This window comes from Oncorhynchus tshawytscha, linkage group LG29 (genome assembly GCF_018296145.1).
Source record: "Oncorhynchus tshawytscha isolate Ot180627B linkage group LG29, Otsh_v2.0, whole genome shotgun sequence".
Lineage (NCBI taxonomy): Eukaryota > Metazoa > Chordata > Actinopteri > Salmoniformes > Salmonidae > Oncorhynchus > Oncorhynchus tshawytscha.
The window spans coordinates 19,287,233-19,306,676 of record NC_056457.1 but is presented as its reverse complement, the minus strand read 5'-3'; the positions used below and the strand labels follow the sequence as shown (position 1 = coordinate 19,306,676).

The following is a 19,444-nucleotide window of genomic DNA, read 5'->3' as shown; positions in this document are numbered from 1 at the left end:
CAAATAATTTCTCCTTAAAGGGATACTTCTGGATTTTGGCAAAAAAAAACTTTATCTACAGCATCATGACTGGTTGTGTTCAGGCCCCATTAAAAAGTCATTTATTTTTCCCATTTAAATCATGTATTTATTATTAGGATCATCAAAAAATTGCTCCCCCTCCCGAATGTCATGATGTAATTCACACTCTGACGCAAAGAAATAAAAATAGTAAGTTAATATGAGTAGATACAGGGCTTCATTGCCAAAATCCAGAAGTATCCCATTAATATTTCCGTCACATTCATCCGGCCCACCAACTATTTATTCCACTTGACCATTCGTGTCACAACCTGTTGAGTCCAAAACAACACATTATCATAATCAACACACTTTAACATTCTCATCACAGTGCTATGTTAAAACCTGTGCCCCCCTTGTCCATAAGGGCGAGAGAGCGGAGGGAGGCGTGGTCCCACAGGAGAATCAGCTTGAGCCATCGCAGGTGGAGGAGGACAGGACCTCACACAGGTCGTCCACCAGTAAGCTGTCCAGGTCTCCCGGTGGAGGCCGGAGCGTCCGCAGCTACAAGACCATGCAGTGCAAGGTCACCCTGCTTGATGGCTCCGACTACACCTGTGTGGTGGAGGTGGGTGGAGGGGGTCACCACTTGGGGTTGAGGGGAGTTTTGCAGGTAGGTGGGTTAACGTGCGTGTAGGGATGGGTTGGTGTGTGTGTGTGCGTGTGTTGCAGAGTTCACCAGGGATCAGAGGGGGCAGGACATGTATTTATCAAAGTTAGTCTCACTGACTTATCATTTCTTTCTCAAGTCATACTTTGTGGGGTTGGCTCAAAGTTGTCTTGAAATGTTTTTTTATCACGCTGAATTGATGACGTCTCATTCTACAAAGTCATCTCTGTCTACATGAATTGAGTGGACATTAATGGTCTTGTTCTACGGGAAGACTAATGCTGACAATATAGGTTAGCAATCTTATCTATATGCATGGCTGTTCCTTTATTTCCTGTATTATCTGATCTTAACATAATCAAAGACTATGGAAGCTTGCCCCAATGGAATTCACTCTGCTTTTAACATTATTGTAATAAGCTCCCCTTAGACCTAATACTTGGCTGTATACATTGAAAAACACCCCATACCCCACTGGTGCATAAATCAGACCGTTTTTTGGCCAACACCGGCGTTTTCCCTCTAAGCAGACATCCATCACTCTGTATAAATCTGTCCATTCCTACACATTTACTGCTTTGTCTCCACAAAAAACAGAGGTTCTGTTCTTCAGCTTCCAGCCAACTCTGTCGACCAACTACTGGAGAGAAACCAATCTATTAGTGCAGTTTGAGCCCCAGGCTGGATATGGCCAGATTAGTCGGTACATTCAATGGAAAAAGATAAAGCATTGTGGCCGGTTGGCTCGGTCGTTTGTTGGTCGCTCTGTGTAGGTGGCCATGGGAAAGCGACACTGCGAAGAGAGGGGTGTGGCTCCGGGCTAAACATGTTGCAGTGATTATTGACTGGCTCTTTCCCTGGCAGAGAGGACAGAGGAGAGATAGGGGGGGAGAAAGGTGGATAAGAGAGGGGAGGAGAGCAATGAGGGAGGAGAGGACAGAAAAGGAAGAGAAGGGATAAGGCAGGGGAGGAGAGATATGGTAATGTTTTGGGGGGATAGAGGTTAGGAGTGAGGGGATAGAGGTCAGGAGAGAGGGGAAAGGAGAGGTAGAGAGGAGAGTGGAAAGGCTTGAGGGGAGAAGGGAGATGGATACACTCAGTAGAAAAAAGGGTTCCAAAAGGTTTCTTTGGTTGTCCTTTTTGGTTCCACATAGAACAAATGTCGGTTCCATGTAGACCCCTCTGGGAAAAGTGTCTACATTGAACCCAAAAGGGTTCTGCCTGGAACCAAAAAGGGTTCTTCAAAGGGTTCTCCTATGGGGACAACCGAATAACCCTTAGATTGTAGATAGTACCTTTAGAGAGAGGTAAGAGAGGGGCAAGAAGTTTACTGAGGGGATAAAAAGAGAGAAGCGGGTGATAGCGTGACATCCCCTCCTCTCTCGCAGTGACATGCACAGTGTCACGTCTGTCACAGGCCACTCCGCTTCTGGGTCACATGGTCTGAATCATCAATGTCGCTCTAACCTCCCAAGTCACCTCTACAACACTCCACTTAACTATCCATCAGCCCCATCAATGTCACAACAACACTCCTGAATCCAAATCCCCCCCTCGCCCCTACCGACTCGCTCGGAGGGCCCTCCGTTGTAACGTGTTGCTGACAGAACTCTGAGAACGACTTCCAGTGTGAGTGGCGATGGGATCAATAAACCCATCAACTTCAGGACACACTCGTTAAATCGTTTTTTAAAAGCATGAAATTCAAATGAACAAATCCTCCCTGTTGTTTTACAAGATATAAACTCAGTAACAGTAGCTAATACATGTGGCGTATAATTAGGCACGCCTCTCCATTCTTTAGTAGCAAATTGCGCCAACTCCATAGATATTGCGGTGCGTGTCGGGATAGTACTTCACTCTGAAGCCTTGCTGGCTTGGCCGAAGCGGCTATCGGAAGGTCTAATTAGCCCCTAAACCCTTGATCATTTTCGGTCTCTCAGCTTTGGGACACGTGTGCATTTGGCGGAGGCGCACGGGAGCGAACAAATGGAGGGCCAAGGAGAAGGGAGTGATTTGAGATAGAGCCCTAGTAATGGATGTAGCGCGGTAGAGGAGCTAGGGAAGTGGAAACACCTTTATCTCTCCATCTCTGTTTGTCCTCATTGTTCAGGAGCTACATTCTTTGTTTGGATGTTGTTTGGGTCACTCAGACAGTGAGTGACATCGCTGAAGTGCTCCTTCTGGTGATTGGAAGGGGAAATTAAGGCTGCAGAGATTATCCTCTTTAGCGTTAGCTGTTAGCTGCCCATGGCTAATGCACATAGTTTATATTGTTCCTATATTACTGGGTGTTTAATAAGGTTGTGGTGGTTAAGTGGTACCCCAAGTACAGGTCGACCGATTATGATTTTTCAACGCCGATACCGATTATTGGAGGACAAAAAAAGCCAATACTGAATAATCGGCCAATTTTTAAAAAACATTATTTGTAGTAATGACAATTACAACAATACTGAATGAACACTTATTTTAACTTAATATAATACATCAATGAAATCAATTTAGCCTCAAATAAATAATGAAACATGTTAAATTTGGTTTAAATAATGCAAAAACAAAGTGTTGGAGAAGAAAGTAAAAGTGCAATATGTGCCATGTAAGAAAGCTAACATTTAAGTTCCTTGCTCAGAACATGAGAACATATGAAAGCTGGTGGTTCCTTTTAACATGGGTCTTCAATATTCCCAGGTAAGAAGTTTTAGGTTGTAGGTATTATAGGAATTATAGGACTATTTCTCTCTATACCATTTGTATTTCAGATACCTTTGACTATTGGATGTATTGCCAGTGTAACAGTATAGCTTCCGTACCTCTCCTCGCTCCTACCTGGGCTCGGACCAGGAACACAACGACAACAGCCACCGTTGAAGCAGCGTTTACCCATGCAGAGCAAGGGGAACAACTACTCCAAGTCTCAGAGCGAGTGACGTTTGAAACGCTATTAGCGCACACCCCGCTAACTAGCTAGCCATTTCACATCACATCGTTACACCAGCCTAATCTCGGGAGTTGATAGGCTTGAAGTCATAAACAGCAGAGCTGCTGGCAAAACGCACGAAAGTGCTGTTTGAATGAATGCTTATGAGCCTGCTGGTGCCTACCATCGCTCAGTCAGACTGCTCTATCAAATCATAGACTTAATTATAACATAATAACACACAGAAATGCGAGCCTTAGTTCATTAATATGGTCGAATCCAGAAACTATCATCTCGAAAACAAGACGTTTATTCTTTCAGTGAAATACGGAACCGTTCCGTATTTTATCTAACGGGTAGCATCCATCAGTCTAAATATTCCTGTTACATTGCACAACCTTCAATGTTATGTCATAATTACGTAAAATTCTGGCAAATTAGTTCTCAATGAGCCAGACGGCCCAAACTGTTGCATATACCCTGACTCTGCGTGCAATGAACGCAAGAGAGGTGACACAATTTCACCTGGTTAATATTGCCTGCTAACCTGGATTTCTTTTAGCTAAATATACAGGTTTAAAATATATAGTTCTGTGTATTGATTTTAAGAAAGGCATTGGTGTTTATGGTTAGGTACACGTTGGAGCAACGACAGTCCTTTTTCGCGAATGTGCACTGTATCGATTATATGCAACGCACGACACGCTAGATAAACTAGTAATATCACCAACCATGTGTAGTTATAACTAGCGATTATGATTGGTTAAGTTCAATGCTAGCTAGCAGCTTACCTTGGCTTCTTACTGCATTCGCGTAACAGGCGGGCTCCTCGTGAGGCAGGTGGTTAGAGCGTTGGACTAGTTAACCGCAAGGTTATCAAGATTGAATCCCTGAGCTGACAAGGTAAAAATCTGTCGTTCTGCCCCTGAACAAGACAGTTAACCCACCGTTCCTAGGCCGTCATTGAAAATAAGGATGTGTTCTTAACTGACTTGCCTAGTTAAATAAAGATTAAATAAAGGTGTAAAAAAATAAAGAAAAGAAAAACGGCCAAATCGGTGTCCAAAAATACAGATTTCCGATTGTTATGAAAACTTGAAATTGGCCCTAATTAATCGGCCATTCTCATTAATCAGTCGACCTTTAACCCCAAGAGGTTGTACGACCTGGGAAATCGCTTGACTGCATTTCACAGTAAATCACGGAGATGAGCATTTTCCTCATTTATACAGTACAGTCGGAAATGATCTTTTTCCACATTTTGTTACGTTACAGACTTATTCTAAAATGGATTACATCATTTATCTTTTTCTCATCAATCGACACACAATACCCCATAATGACAGAGAAAAAACAGGTTTTTAGAAATATCACATTTACATAAGTATTCAGACCCTTTACTCAGTACTTTGTTGAAGTACCTTTGGCAGCGATTACAGCCTCAAGCCTTCTTGGGTATGACGCTACAAGCTTGTATTTGGGGAGTTTCTCACATTCTTTTCTACAGATCCTTTCAAGCTCTGTCAGGTTGGATGGGGAGCGTTGCTGCGCTGCTATTTTCAGTTCTCTCCAGAGATGTTCGATTGGGTTCAAGTCCAGGCTCTGGCTGGGCCACTCAAAGACATTCAGAGACTTGTCCCGAAGCCACTCCTGCGTTGTCTTGGCTGTGTGCTTAGGGTCATTGTCCTGTTGGAAGGTGAACCTTTTCCCCAGTCTGAGGTCCTGAGTGCTCTGGAGCAGGTTTTCATCAAGGATCTCTCGGTACTTTGCTCCGTTCATCTTTCCCTTGATCCTGACTAGTCTCCCAGTTCCTGCCGCTGAAAAACATCCCCACAGCATGATGCTGCCTCCACCATGCTTCACTGTAGGGATGATGCTAGGTTTCCTCCAGACGTGACGCTTGGCATTCAGGCCAAGGAGTTCGATCTTGGTTTCGTCTGACCAGAGAATCTTGTTTCCCATGGTTAGAGTTCTTTAGCTGCCTTTTCGCAAATTCATAACCGGCTGTCATGTGCCTTTTACTGAGGAGTGGCTTCCGTCTGGTCGCTCTTCCATAAAAGCCTGGTTTGTGGATTGCTGCTGAAATGGTTGTCCTTCTGGAAGGTTATCACATCTCCACAGAGGGACTCTAGAGCTCTGTCAGAGTGATCATCTAGTTCTTGATCACCTCCCTGGTCAAGGTCCTTCTCCCCTGATTTGCAAATAAATTCATTAAAAATCCTACAATGTGATTTTCTGGATTTTCTTTTCTCATTTTGTCTGTCATAGTTGAAGTGTACCTCTCTCATCTTTTGAGAGAGAAGTGGGAGAACTTACACAATTGGTGGCTGACTAAATACTTTTTTGCCCCACTGTACACACACAGTTATTTTGTACTTTGTTTAGCTTGGATGGTATAACTTCTGTATAGCCCATCTCAAGTATTCATTCTGACATTTGGTTTGTTTTAACACACCTAGCTACTACTCCAGAAACACTACAAAATAACCCAGTTTTACCACACCTAGTCCTCTACAAAAAACATTACAAAATATAACCATTCAAATCTTTGTCCGTTTCAAGGTGACATATTTGGAAGAAGTCTACTGTGTCAGCCCCTTTTACCCCTGGCTTAATTGGACTATTTTTACAAAGCGTTAAGGCATGTTGCTAATTTAGAGCTAGCAATAGGAGCCTCACAGGTTGACGTATCGTGGTTCTGAAAGCCTTGGATCTCGCCCTGCGAGGGCCAGGCAAGGTAACAGCCATTAGTACAGGGATCATGATGTGACACAACATGGTGTGATGCTGGGAGATGGGGGTGGAGCCCTTTTGACAGGCAACCCCCTCCCCCTGTAGAGAGTGGAGTTATGGTAGGAAGACTGGCACCCACAGCGGCAGACATGACTGTGTGTGTGTGTGTGTGTGTGTGTGTGTGTGTGTGTGTGTGTGTGTGTGTGTGTGTGTGTGTGTGTGTGTGTGTGTGTGTGTGTGTGTGTGTGTGTGTGTGTGTGTGTGTGTGTGTGTGTGAGTGTGTCTGAATACTCTTTCCAGTGCCTATCTTTCATTAAATGGCTCCTGACCCCGTTGGAGGAATACATCACAATTTAGCGCAGTGACACACCATTATCATTCAGGAGGGGTTAGATAATAGAAAAATGGTCCGCCGCAGTACTCTGTCCAATGTATGTTTGTAGCATTTCTAGAATAAGAGTTTTTCATGTGCTTTTCTGTGCAGAAACGGGAGAGAGGCCATGTGTTATTCCACAAAGTTTGTGAGCAGCTTAACCTCCTGGAAAAGGACTACTTTGGCATCACATTCCGGGATATCGAAAACCAAAAGGTGGAATTTCTCTTTTTGATTTTTCTGTGTAATTAGGGGTATTTTGGTTATTTTGTAGAGGTGAATTGACACTGTCCTCTTGAATTCTCCCAGAACTGGTTAGACCCATCTAAAGAGATGAAGAAACAGATCAGAGGTGTGTGGAATATGGGTATTTGGATATTATTTCTCTGCATGGTTTGAATGTTAGCCAGCATGCTAGTTACTCAGGCTGAAAGGATCTATCCTACTGTTCAATGGTCATTTGAATGACCCGCTTGTTTTTGTACGCTCCAGGAGTCGCCTGGAATTTTTCATTCAACGTGAAGTTTTACCCTCCAGACCCTGCCCAGCTGTCTGAGGATATTACAAGGTAACACTTTCTCTAGTTTCACCTTCTGGAAGCTGTCCACTAGGTCCTTTTTCAAGATGTTTGCTATTTTTGTACCTTTGGGATGTCTACATTCACCAAATAGCTGTCTGAGTCACCTGGGATGTTTTTATTCTTCTGTCCTCAGGGTTTTACATTAGCATAATGACACATTTTTTTAATCAATTCATTACTGTGCTTTGTGCATTTGGCTGCCAATTAACTCTCTCGTTCTCTTTTTTTCCTTTCTCTCACACTTATTTTTCTCCGACAAACTCCCTTCCTCACTCCCCTTTCTCTTCCCCACCACTCTTTCTCTGTCCCTCACCCTTCCTCCCCCTCTCACTCTCAGATATTACCTGTGCCTCCAGTTGAGAGATGACGTGGTGTCGGGGCGTCTGCCCTGCTCCTTTGCCACCCACACGGTGCTGGGATCCTACACAGTCCAATCAGAGCTGGGGGACTACGATCCAGAGGAGTCTGGGACCGACTATGTCAGCGAGTTCCGCTTTGCCCCCAACCAAACCAAGGAGCTGGAGGAGAAGGTCATGGACCTGCACAAGAACTACAAGTCAGTCTGTCTGTCTGTCTGTCTGTCTGTCTGTCTGTCTGTCTAGAACAACAAGTCAGTCTGTCTGTCTAGAACTACAAGTCAGTCTCTGTCTGTCTGTCTAGAACTACAAGTCAGTCTCTGTGTCTAGAACTACAACTCAGTCTATTTGTCTGTCTGTCTACATTTTTCTGTCTTTCTGTCTATATAACCTATTGGAAGAGACGGTCATGGACTGAACAGTTACTGTATAAAAAAAAACATACAAAACCCTCTGTGTGTGTTTGTCTCTCTCTCCAGAGGAATGATGCCAGCTGAGGCTGAGATGCACTTCCTCGAGAACGTGAAGAAGCTGTCCATGTACGGAGTGGACCTTCACCATGCCAAGGTAAAGGGGCCGTATTCAACTTATACAAACACCTGTTATTGACCCCAACCCTGTTGTTGTTGTTTTTTCAAAATGTCTGCTCTGCCATGAATTGAAAAAGCCCTGTTGTTATGACCTGCATGATTCTGCCTGGTTCCCTGTCCTTTGACTGCCAGCAGCTTGAATAGCCATTTGGATCTTTGTTGTTTGAATCCTTAGATCCAAACCATGGTGTTATGTACTGCCCTAAGTGACACATCAAACCCCACAAGTGCAGGGAATGAAGGATACCACTTACATAGGCTTTGAAATGAACTCATTTAACCTTGCTACCAAATGCATTATTTTAGCCTGTCAAAGGTGCATACACTTTTTATGGTCTGCGTATCACTAGCTAATGTCCTCTCTGTTTTGTGTTAAATTTTGTTCTAGTTGTTGCTGTGTGCCTCGGTTGGTTGTTAATGTTGTTTGCAATGTCAGCTGGGAATGACATTTTAGGACTAACTAATCACCTATCTACACAACACTGTTATATAACCAAGCAAATCAAAAACTGGCCCAATTCACTGGCATAGATTTTAATGGACATGGCACGGTTAGATAAAAGAACATTGTCAGATTGAATATACTCAAGAAGCAATAGGAGAGGAGAAAGAGCTTATTTTAGATTTTAGCTGAACCTTTTACAAATATGGTTATTTTTTGTCTTTATCGAAGAAACATTGTTTGGAAAATTGTATTTCTTTTGCCAGCCATGTAAATATAGCCTGACCCAGCTATGTAATGTGGGTTATATCATCTGACCTCATGTAACCCCAACGCACCATGAGGAAAAATCGTTCACCAAAAACCGTTTCACAACACCTCCTAGCACCAATTGCATCAGAGAGTAAACAGTGTTTTGTCATGAAAAAAAAACATGAAATAATGACATGCACTTATGATTTTAATTCATAACCAAATAAGAAGGGAACACATAAAAACACTCATAACAGACTCACTGATGGCATGGAAACTTTCCCTCCGTTTGGTCAGATCAGACTGTTTTTATCTTTTCTTGTCTTATTCTTACTGAATGGCCTAGTTGGTAGGAAGCCTGTTTGAGTGCTTGTCTCCAGCTAAGGGCGAGGTAAGGCTTGCATTTTGTTTGTGTGTATGTAAAGTTACATGTATGTTAGATGTGTTCCTGTCTGAAAACCCCTGTCTTCGTGCATGACCATGGACTGTTAGAGTCCATCGTTTAGGGCTGTGGGTTTGTCTCACCACAATTTCAAGTTGATATTGTGGATGATTGTAATTGTAATTTCTTAGGTGGCTGTTGTGAGGTGTAGGATATCGCCCCCCCCCCATGGTATACTGCATCCCCTCATAGCCCCAGTGCTCATATCCCACAAACAGGGAGTTGTGGACCACCCTCTGTCCCCCCATCTGCTCTGTGGCAGCCTGACTGTGCTCATCTGCAGACTTTAAGACCTTTTGGGGAAGGCCTCATCATTGTGATGTCATGTGACTAGTATTTGCCATTTTAACCCCACATTTAGGCTACATCCAATATCCACATTAACATGCCTCTTGAATGAAGCAACTAGGCATGTGGTATGCTAGTGTGGACATTGGAACATAGAATTAGACTTTAGACAGAGTAGATGAAAATACCTAGGCTTTGCTCGTTACTACCATAGAACTACTTTTAAATAGCTATGACACGTACATCACTGTGCTCTGTAAATTGGCTCTCAATTGCTTCCTCCCCTCATCTCCTTAACTTCATCTGCACTGATTGGAACATGACAGGTAAAAACATTATGGTGCAAGATCATGATTAGGCTGGCTTTCACCTGCTCAGTTCTTTCAGCTGAGTGCAAGGAGAGGAGGCAAGGAGAGGACAGACTTCTTAGACAATTGAGAAAGAGCCCAATACTTGCTCCTGGCTAAGCCAGACAGATATCTAGTGAAAGTAGGAGCTGTGAAAAGAGGCGATTTAGGATAAATAATTGGTTTCCGGAAATGTAGGTCATTTTCTTGTCTCTTGAGTTCTTGGTTTGGCGACGATTTGTGAAATATGTTCATCAACATTACGACAGCTCTCATTATGTTTTCATTTCAATTATCCTTTTTTTAGAAAGCTCATTTGAATCCTTCATTGAATAATGCATTGTATTTGGCTTGCCGTATCGCCAGTCATCTCAGGCTGCCTCACTTCTTTGTAGGAGAAAGTGGTGGTGTCTGATAATGTCAACCATTTTTGTTTTAAACAATCAGAAACTTTTTTTAGCCTGGTTGTCAATCTGTTTTGGCATTAGTCAACTACTCTGCTGTTATCATGTTTGGTAGAGTCTAGAAAGGATTAGGAATAAGTCTATAGGCATACTGTAGACCAGAGCTATTAGAACTCCAGGCCTGGAGGAACGAAACACTTCTAGACTCTCTGGGCCAATCAGTGACATTCAATCAATCAATGAATTACTAGTTAGTAAACAAAACCAGGAGCCCTTTGGCCCTTCGGGCATGAAGTTGAATAGCCCTGCAGACAGTAAACTAAGGACAACAACCAATAGGTGAGCTGGCTAAGACCAAAACTGACTGACACCTAGGCTTCCTCAATGTGAGATTAGTAACAAAATTCCACAAACTTGACCAAAGTTCCCATGTTTTTTCAGAAATCCCACTTTGTGGAAGTTTCAGGAATTTTGCAACCCGGAGTCTCGTTTGAGTAGTGTCAGGTTGTTAACCACGCTTCCTGACATTCCTTCCCAGGATTCCGAGGGTGTTGAGATCATGTTGGGCGTGTGCTCCAGTGGTCTTCTGATCTACCGCGATCGCTTGCGCATCAACAGGTTCGCCTGGCCCAAGGTCCTCAAGATCTCCTACAAAAGGAATAATTTCTACATCAAAATACGCCCTGGAGAGGTAAGCATATCAGTATAAGGCCCTGCTGACATGAAAGCAATTTCCCGATCCTGTTTCATGTATGAAGGTAGTATGCACATCACATAGAATGGCATCACATAGAATAGCATCACATAGAACAGGGTTCCCCAACTGGTGGCCCGTGTGCCGAATTTGGCCCACGGGTGGTTTTATTTGGCCCTCCAAGTATTCAGAGCAAAAATAAATACAACATTTATTGTTGGAAATAAAATACTGTAAAAACACCAGGAAATTAGCTCCAAGTGATTTTAATTTAAGAAATCTGTTCCTAAGTATTCCCACGCATAAGAGAGAGACACATGATCATATAGAAATGTATGCAAGGTTTGAAATGATTATCTTTTAATCTAACATTATATCTGTTTGGAATTGTTGCAGTCAACAAATTATATGTTCCGGCACCCCGACCATCCGCTCAAGCAAGAAATTGTCCCGCGGCTGAATCTAGTTGATGATCCCTGTGTTTGTGTGTTTTTTCTGTATGTTTTGTCATCAGTTTGAGCAGTTTGAAAGTACAATTGGGTTCAAGCTCCCCAACCATAGGGCGGCCAAGAGATTATGGAAGGTTTGCGTGGAGCACCACACCTTTTTCAGGTGAGACCTGGACCACCACCTCAACGTGTGGTGGCCCAAGACATCTGCCATTTCAGTGAAGGGTTTTGGATGTAAATCCATAGTCATTGAACATTGTCTTGGTTAACTTCATGCTGGGTTGGAACAATTGCCTGCACACACTGCTTCCCTCCAGGACCATTTGCCCATCCCTGCTGTAATTGTGTGTCTTTCTTGACCTCTAGGTAGATTAATGTCTCCTCTTTGTTCTCCTGCCCTCAACATTCCTCTCTGTCCTCTAGGTTGGTGTCTCCAGAAACTCCCCCCAAGAAGTTCCTAAACCTGGGTTCTAAGTTCCGCTACAGCGGGAGAACCCAGGCCCAGACTCGACGAGCGAGCTCCCAGATCGTCCGCCCAGCGCCCTGCTTTGAGCGCTCCACCAGCAAGCGCTACATCATGTCTCGCAGCCTGGACGGAGGTTTGTAGTCCCATCAACCTTTCTCTTTGAAGTGGTTAGGAATGAAGGAGGATTGTATCACATTTCTCCCCATAGAGTTTGAGTTGGGGAAGCATACTGCAGGACAAAGCAAGCTACAAAACATTATTAAACAACCAAACCTAAATCAGCGCACTTATGAAAATCATATGTTGCCCTTGTCCTCCGTGTTCATGTCCACACTTTTCTGAAGTATTTGTTTCTAAGCTGTCGAAGTCAGAGGGATTTACAGTATCCAGAGATGTTTTTACATGCATCTCAGGCACCATTCAATCAATGCACCCATTTGTCATAATGGCCATACCACTGCACACCTTGTGACATCTGTCAATCAATCACACTTGATTTGGTCTTCACATTGAAATTCACTCAAGTCCTCCCAGACCTGTCATTGGCTTACAAGTGTCACTGGTGTGAATAGGGAATACTTTCCCTTGAATATCCCTAGAACGATAGTTGATATTCTCCACAGAGCCATTTTGGTCGCCGTTTGTCTTGAAAGTTGTCGCTTGCTTGACAGCTTCAACATTTCCTAGTCTAGATGAACGCTTAAGAGAACCTCCGTAAGCAGCCGTGCTGTGAAGGCTCAAAAGCCTCAGTACGCCGCTCAGACTAATTACAGTTTTTAGCCATTGTTATCTTCGCCGCTCTGCACTCACAATGCCTTTTCATCCCCTGGAAGCACCCAGGGCCGTCCCTCACTCCCCTGTCTTTATCAACCAGTCCCAAACCACGGGTAAAGTCCTTTATTTTTCAAGCCAGTTCACAGAGGAAGCCGCAGATAAATGGCTCGTAATGACAATGGCTATGTATGAAGAGAGAATCAAAAATATTGTTTATTTTATATCCCCTTCTGAGGGAACGGATACTCGCCACAGGGATTTACCAGGCACCCCATTGTGTTGTTTTGTCATCTTCGCTTGACGATGCACCCTCTGCTTTTGTTCTCCCCCGTTCGCTGATTAATTGGAGAATTGAGTTTTTTATTGTATTTATGCTGCCGCCCCTCCCATGTCATATCTGAGCTGTGACGAAAACCTGTCCGTTTGAATGCAAATGTTGCTGTTTCATTTAGGAATAAAGAGCTTTTTTGGCGGGATTTCACTAGCTAACTGACTTGAAAGAGAGACTCGGCCAATTGGCTGTGATATCAATTGAATATGAGCCGCCCCGGGGCCCATATTAGTTTCAGACTCCATCAGTATCATTGGACCTAAAAGGCAACATTGATTTTTCTGTCTCAACCCTTCATTGATGGGAGAAAGTTTAGTGTCTGACTGTCTGTTCTCATCCCATCAGAAAGTGTATCCATTCAGTGTCTTAGTCTTAAGAGGCTTTCCATAATACTGTGAACCAGACAACTTACACATCCTTTAACGTTCATGTATTCAAATCCATAGTCAATAACTCTACAAAATTATTATATAAACAAACAATATTCTCTCCCTCTTTCTCCCAAGTGCTCAGCTGACTACCTAATGCTCAGCTTTGAATAATATTATGTGTTATGTTAATGTTGAATCTTCCCCCGTGATATTGAATTTCTATGCAATCCTCCTCAGCTCCGCAGAGTACACCCAAAAGGAGTTCACCCAATAGGAGTTCACCCAAAAGGAGTTCACCCAATAGGAGTTCACCCAAAAGGAGTTCACCCCAAAAAACTGTATCACCAAGAATTAAACCACCTTCTAGTTTAAACGGCACTAAACCAACAGGTAGATATTATGCACTGTGTCTCTCTGTACGTGCTAACAGTAGATGTAGCCCCTGAGCTAACGATGCCTGCTAGTTAATGATCCCATCTCTGCTTCTTTCCTTTGACTTTTTCCAACGGTAGCCATTTGGTTTTGTATTTTGGGCCCTGGTTACAGACACCCCTCGGTGCTGATCAGGCTTGCGCTGCATGCTCCCATGCTAATTGGGGGTCTCCCGAGCATGTGAACGCACCATGGCCCTCCCTTCATAGCTGTTCACTTGTAGTTGTTTGTTTGAAAAAAAATGGAGAAAAAAATCCCAGCCTTGTTCTGTTAGCTTGGCCGCTAATGGCTTATGTGGCCTGGATCTATAAAGAGACTCAGCAATCGCTCGCTCATTCTCCCAGCTCGTTACATTGATTCAGAGTGCTTTTTGTGCTGTCAGTGACGTAGGGAGATGATATAAGTTAACATAGTTACAGTAGTCATTTTTTAAGATATGTGTTTTATCCCTGAATGATCAACAAAGCTAATAAGCTGTGTTCTAAGTTCACAACAGGGATGCAGTGCATGTTTTGTCTGAGCTGACTCATAGCAATGATGGAATATTAAATGTTTCTAATTTACCAGCACACCCAATACCATATCATCTGCCAACTGCATATTTTTCCCCCTTCCTCGTTTAGGTTCTGACGCAGTAGTTTTTATGTTGGTATTTAAGTGCATGCAGTTTGAGCCTTTCATTATCAGTCAATGGGAGGAATTCAAAAGCTGCAGTCAATTAGAGAATGTTTGTAAGTACGGCCCATAGAGGAGCTGAAAAATGACAGCTTATCAGGGATTGCTGTCTAATGTTAATTGAAAATTGATGATGAGGGTAGTCACCCTAGCATTTAAACCTCTGCATGGAAACTGATATAGCAATTTATATATATATATATATTTATATATACATATACATATATATATATATATATACATATACATATATATATATATATAGCCTTTTCTCATAAATCTGGAGCGTGGTATTTTGTTAGGTGCGTACTGTTGTGACTGAAACCCTTGATGATATCGATTTTAATATATAATACTGCTTATGAGATGCTTTTCATTTCAAACCACACAATGATTATGGAGTATTGGCTTTAATTACAGATCAAGGCTAATATCTGAATGAAAAGCTCTGACGTTGATAATAATAGTGTTATTATCAATGGGAATGGGATTTAATGCGTGTTTTTAGGTTGATCTTCCATGAGTCTATGGTTGTGATGACTGTGCTGATACAACCTGCAGCTTATTACATTCACGCTCCAACCTGCTAACGTGCAATGTTACCTCAGTTAGAGGAAAATGACAATTCCTTAATGCAAAATGCTGTGTGTGTGTGTGTGTATGTGTGTGTGGGTATGTGCGTGCCTGTGTGCGTGCGTGTGCATGCATGTGCGTCTATGTGCATGCTTCAGAGATGGGCTCGGATCTATACGGAAGGGCGAAGGGCATTGCCGTGAGTGACCTCATCACCACAGTGACACCGGAGAAAAAGGTGGAAGAGAGGAAGGCAGAGGAAGAGGTGGAAGTAGAGGTGCAGGTGGAGGTGGAGGAGGAAGACGAGACCACGAAAGCCACCGAGATGTCTCAGCCAAGTCCAACCTCTCCCATTCGACATGACACCAAGGTATAGTTCTCCACACCCAATCAATTATCTCTGTCCTCAGTCCACCCCTGAGCTCTCTCTATAATACATTAAAACAAATTCCTCTGAGTGCCCAGATTCCACTCTGAAAACGAAAGCTGTTTAATGCCGGAGCCCAGAGTGTAACCTAGCTATGCCAGCCAGAGCTATTCTGTCAGACAGACTAGAGCCAGGTGGCCATCATTTTTCCAAGGTAGTGAAGCATTACAAATCTCATTGTCTGGGAATGCCGTCCTGTGCTTTCACGCTCTGCCACGCTCTCTATCAGGTAGGCAGGGCCCTGATAACTCACTAATGGAGAACTCAGAGTCCCCGAACCTGAACTGTCTCTACTCTGCCTGAAAGGCAACTTCAGATCAGTGCCAGAAGACTCGGAAAAAGGCAGGGACAGACTATTTCAAATGTAGAAATTAAAAGTGCTTGTTTAGACGTGATGTTCATTCATTGTGAAAGTTGATGACGAGGAGCTTAAACTTAATTAACTTTGGCAGATGTAATGTCTATAGTTACTCGTTACCTAGGAGAAGAGTTCTTAGTAGAGTCCTAATGCTTATTGTGAAAGGGCAAACTGCTAACTAATTTAATTTGTGATGAAAATTGATAAGGCAGGAGAACAACCTCTAGCTGGTGGAGTCATCTGTAATGTATTCTAATGGAATGATGTTGACATAGGTCTTCTGAATATGTTTTAATGCATTTCCTGATGGGTTTTTTTAACCCCGAAAATGGTTTACAATCACTACTTTGTTGAACCACTTTGCTAATGGCTCATGTTTTGGTAAAAATGAGTTCTGGGAAAAACTACATTCAACCCTAACTGCCACGGTTCTCTTTCTCCTCACACTTGTCCATTGGATGTTCTACTGTGTTACTACTAAACAGACGGAACTGACTGACACTTGTGTCGATGGTGAACTGACAGCTACTGAGGTTTGTACCACGGGTAGACACTTCACCTCAACTCTCATCTGTTCTTGTAGAAGTCTTATGTTCTTTAGTTCCATATTTCTATTTCAACAATATCGGACTGTCTGATTATCCATTCAATGCGTTATTTGATAGTTTCTCTTATAAGCTATAACCTGTTGTGTTGTATTGCGGTTTTGATATCAAATTCCCTCTCTGTGCTTCCACTGCTGCCAGTCGGACCAAGACGACGAGTCTGAGTTAAAGACTCAGGTATATTAACTAGTGTATGGTGCCTTAACTCTCATTTCATCCACAGCTCGTCAAACGATCATTTCATCCGCAACCTGTGAACCTGGGATTCAAAATCACTGTAGGCTTCACAATCAAGATCTGCAATCTATGAGGAGATGTGGATTTTATATGCAACAACATCTAAATGACTGTCATTTTCCTTCCAGAACAGTTTCATAAGGCGAATTAAAGGAGAGAATGTGTTTGTCAGACATAGTGTGCTGATGTTAGAGGTTGGTACAGTATGGAATGCCAGGCTAGTGCATGGAGATTGGTGACATTTTGGTCAAGGACTAGGTTTGGCCAGTAACAGTGGATTTCCCATTTTGACCACAATAACATATTGTTTTGAACTGTCCAATGTTGATTCACTAGCTAACATACTTAGTAAGCATGGAGTGTTTTGGGGGTGATTTAGTTTTTGCTGTAATACATTAATGTGATATGCTAGATTGGGAGTTATTGCTTATAAATAGAGAATAAGATGAATTAAGGTTCAATTGATGTCTATGAATACTTCTTTACAAAGAGGTGAATCTTAACTTTCACTTCAGTTAAATTTGTACTTATTCATGCATTGATGTCTATGTGAGACTAAGTGAAAAATTGACCTTATGAATTATCCACATTTTGTGGTGAATCCTAGGTATACAAGAGAGGCAAATGCATTGCAGTGTTCTTTTGAATGCATGTTCTGCCTGTTTTGGATAGATTATGCCGTATATACAGCTCATTACACTGCACTGCACCTGTGAACATAATATAAACATACATCAAAGTAATGGACATTATGTTTGTCAATCTGTCACCAAGACGATACTTAGCCACGCAACTTCAATAGCAGCACACAAGCTGCACTCACAAAGATTCAGAATTGTAATTTCGTCTCATAGTACACCGTTGATTTCCTATTGCGTTTGCATTGCAGAACTCATTCACTACTTCATTTTGTTTTTAAAGGATTGATTTGTAGCTTGCTGACTAGCGTCCAGTAGCATATTTTTTTCAATAGAATGTTATTTTCTGTATTGTTCAAAAACATGGCCATAAATGTTAAACAGCCTGAAAGAACAGGACACAATACTCTGACATTAAATTGATATCCATACACGTTTAAAATCTAGAATTAGCAGTAGCATCAGTCAAATGACTTCTCTTTCTGTTCCTCAGGACACAGTGGGCACGCCAGAGGAGCTGTTGAAACACGCAACCAACATCAGCGAGCTCAAGAGGTCGTTCCTGGAGACGGGTGCCGACACGGCCGGCCTCACCGAGTGGGAGAAGAGGCTGTCCTCGTCCCCCCTGCGTTCGCTGCGTCTCGACGAAGCCCCTATGATCGAACCACTGGAGCTCGATGAAGTACCGGTAAATTCACTGTCAAATCGGAAACGGACTGAATAGAGAGGGGGGAGGCATTCATACATCGTTTAGAGACCCCTGTGTTTTAATTACACATTTAGTAGAACCTCAGTGGGTGAAAACACGTAGAATTAGAAATCCGGTAACATGTAATCCATGGGTGGACATTATGCTGCTTTTTGTTCCATCCTGCTCTAACACACCTGGTTCTACTAATCAGCTGCTCATTAGCTCCTTGATAAGCTGAATCAAGTTTAAAACTGCTGGAAGTACACACACTACTATCCTGACTTAAAGAGAAATAGCATCCTTGCTTTTGATAGGACATGATTTGAAGGTTGAGATGTGCCTTCTGCATTGTGAGAAGGTTGACATGTGCCTGCTGCAGTGTGAGAAGGTTGACATGTGCCTGCTGCAGTGTGAGAAGGTTGACATGTGCCTGCTGCATTGTGACAGGTGCCTGCTGCAGTGTGAGAAGGTTGACATGTGCCTGCTGCAATGTGAGAAGGTTGACCCTGCTGCAATGTGAGAAGGTTGACATGTGCCTGCTGCATTGTGAGAAGGTTGACATGTGCCTGCTGCAATGTGAGAAGGTTGACATGTGCCTGCTGCATTGTGAGAAGGTTGACATGTGCCTGCTGCATTGTGAGAAGGTTGACATGTGCCTGCTGCAATGTGAGAAGGTTGACATGTGCCTGCTGCATTGTGAGAAGGTTGACATGTGCCTGCTGCAATGTGAGAAGGTTGACATGTGCCTGCTGCATTGTGAGAAGGTTGACATGTGCCTTCTGCAGTGTGAGAAGGTTGAGATGTGCCTTCTGCAGTGTGAGAAGGTTGAGATGTGCCTGCTGCAATGAATGAGATCCCTCCTCTCCATGTCAAATCTCAGGAGACTGGGGCCTCTACCGTGTCTCCTTGAAAAGCTACTCAATAATCTATACAGGTGGAGGAAGGTGCTTAACACCCCGCTACTGGAGATGTTAGGAAATAATCGCTGCCTCATTATGACATGTGACACCTATACCCTTCCTTCTCCAGTGACGTGTTCAAGTAGCTACCAAGCATCAACGTGTTTTTCAAGTGAAGTTAAGCCACTGTGAAAGGAAGTGATTCAGAGGCAGCTCCTTGATGCAGACAAAAAGTGTAGGCTACAAAATCCAACTGCTGAAGCCAAAAGTAGATACAAGGAGCACCAGTTGAAAGTACCAGGGGACAATTTACAGTGTGACATCAATATAGGGCTGGATTGATTTTTAGCAGCCTGGCCTGTGAATGAGTAATAAATCCTTGTGCTATAACCTTGCCAAATGGAGGTGGGAGGGAGAGACTCAAGGA

The 19,444-nt window shown here is 43.0% G+C and overlaps 1 protein-coding gene across 13 annotated transcripts in view; it reads left to right on the top strand.

Annotated features, from left to right (window-relative positions):
* Positions 1 to 19,444, top strand: part of epb41l3a (erythrocyte membrane protein band 4.1-like 3a) — an 81,442-nt gene that overhangs the window by 45,085 nt on the left and 16,913 nt on the right. For 5 of the 13 annotated variants that reach the window (XM_042308474.1, XM_042308479.1, XM_024392650.2 and 2 more), the window contains exons 3-16: positions 428 to 628; positions 6,808 to 6,912; positions 7,006 to 7,063; positions 7,189 to 7,264; positions 7,614 to 7,832; positions 8,112 to 8,199; positions 10,936 to 11,088; positions 11,606 to 11,703; positions 11,964 to 12,139; positions 13,720 to 13,872; positions 15,321 to 15,532; positions 16,433 to 16,480; positions 16,918 to 16,983; positions 17,921 to 18,115. In XM_042308474.1, coding sequence (XP_042164408.1) covers positions 428 to 628; positions 6,808 to 6,912; positions 7,006 to 7,063; positions 7,189 to 7,264; positions 7,614 to 7,832; positions 8,112 to 8,199; positions 10,936 to 11,088; positions 11,606 to 11,703; positions 11,964 to 12,139; positions 13,720 to 13,872; positions 15,321 to 15,532; positions 16,433 to 16,480; positions 16,918 to 16,983; positions 17,921 to 18,115 — 1,848 coding nt within the window. Of the gene's footprint in view, positions 1 to 427; positions 629 to 6,807; positions 6,913 to 7,005; positions 7,064 to 7,188; positions 7,265 to 7,613; positions 7,833 to 8,111; positions 8,200 to 10,935; positions 11,089 to 11,605; positions 11,704 to 11,963; positions 12,140 to 13,719; positions 13,873 to 15,320; positions 15,533 to 16,432; positions 16,481 to 16,693; positions 16,730 to 16,917; positions 16,984 to 17,920; positions 18,116 to 19,444 lie in introns of all 13 variants that reach the window. The other 8 variants (XM_024392652.2, XM_042308475.1, XM_024392656.2 and 5 more) reach the window with 8 other exon arrangements.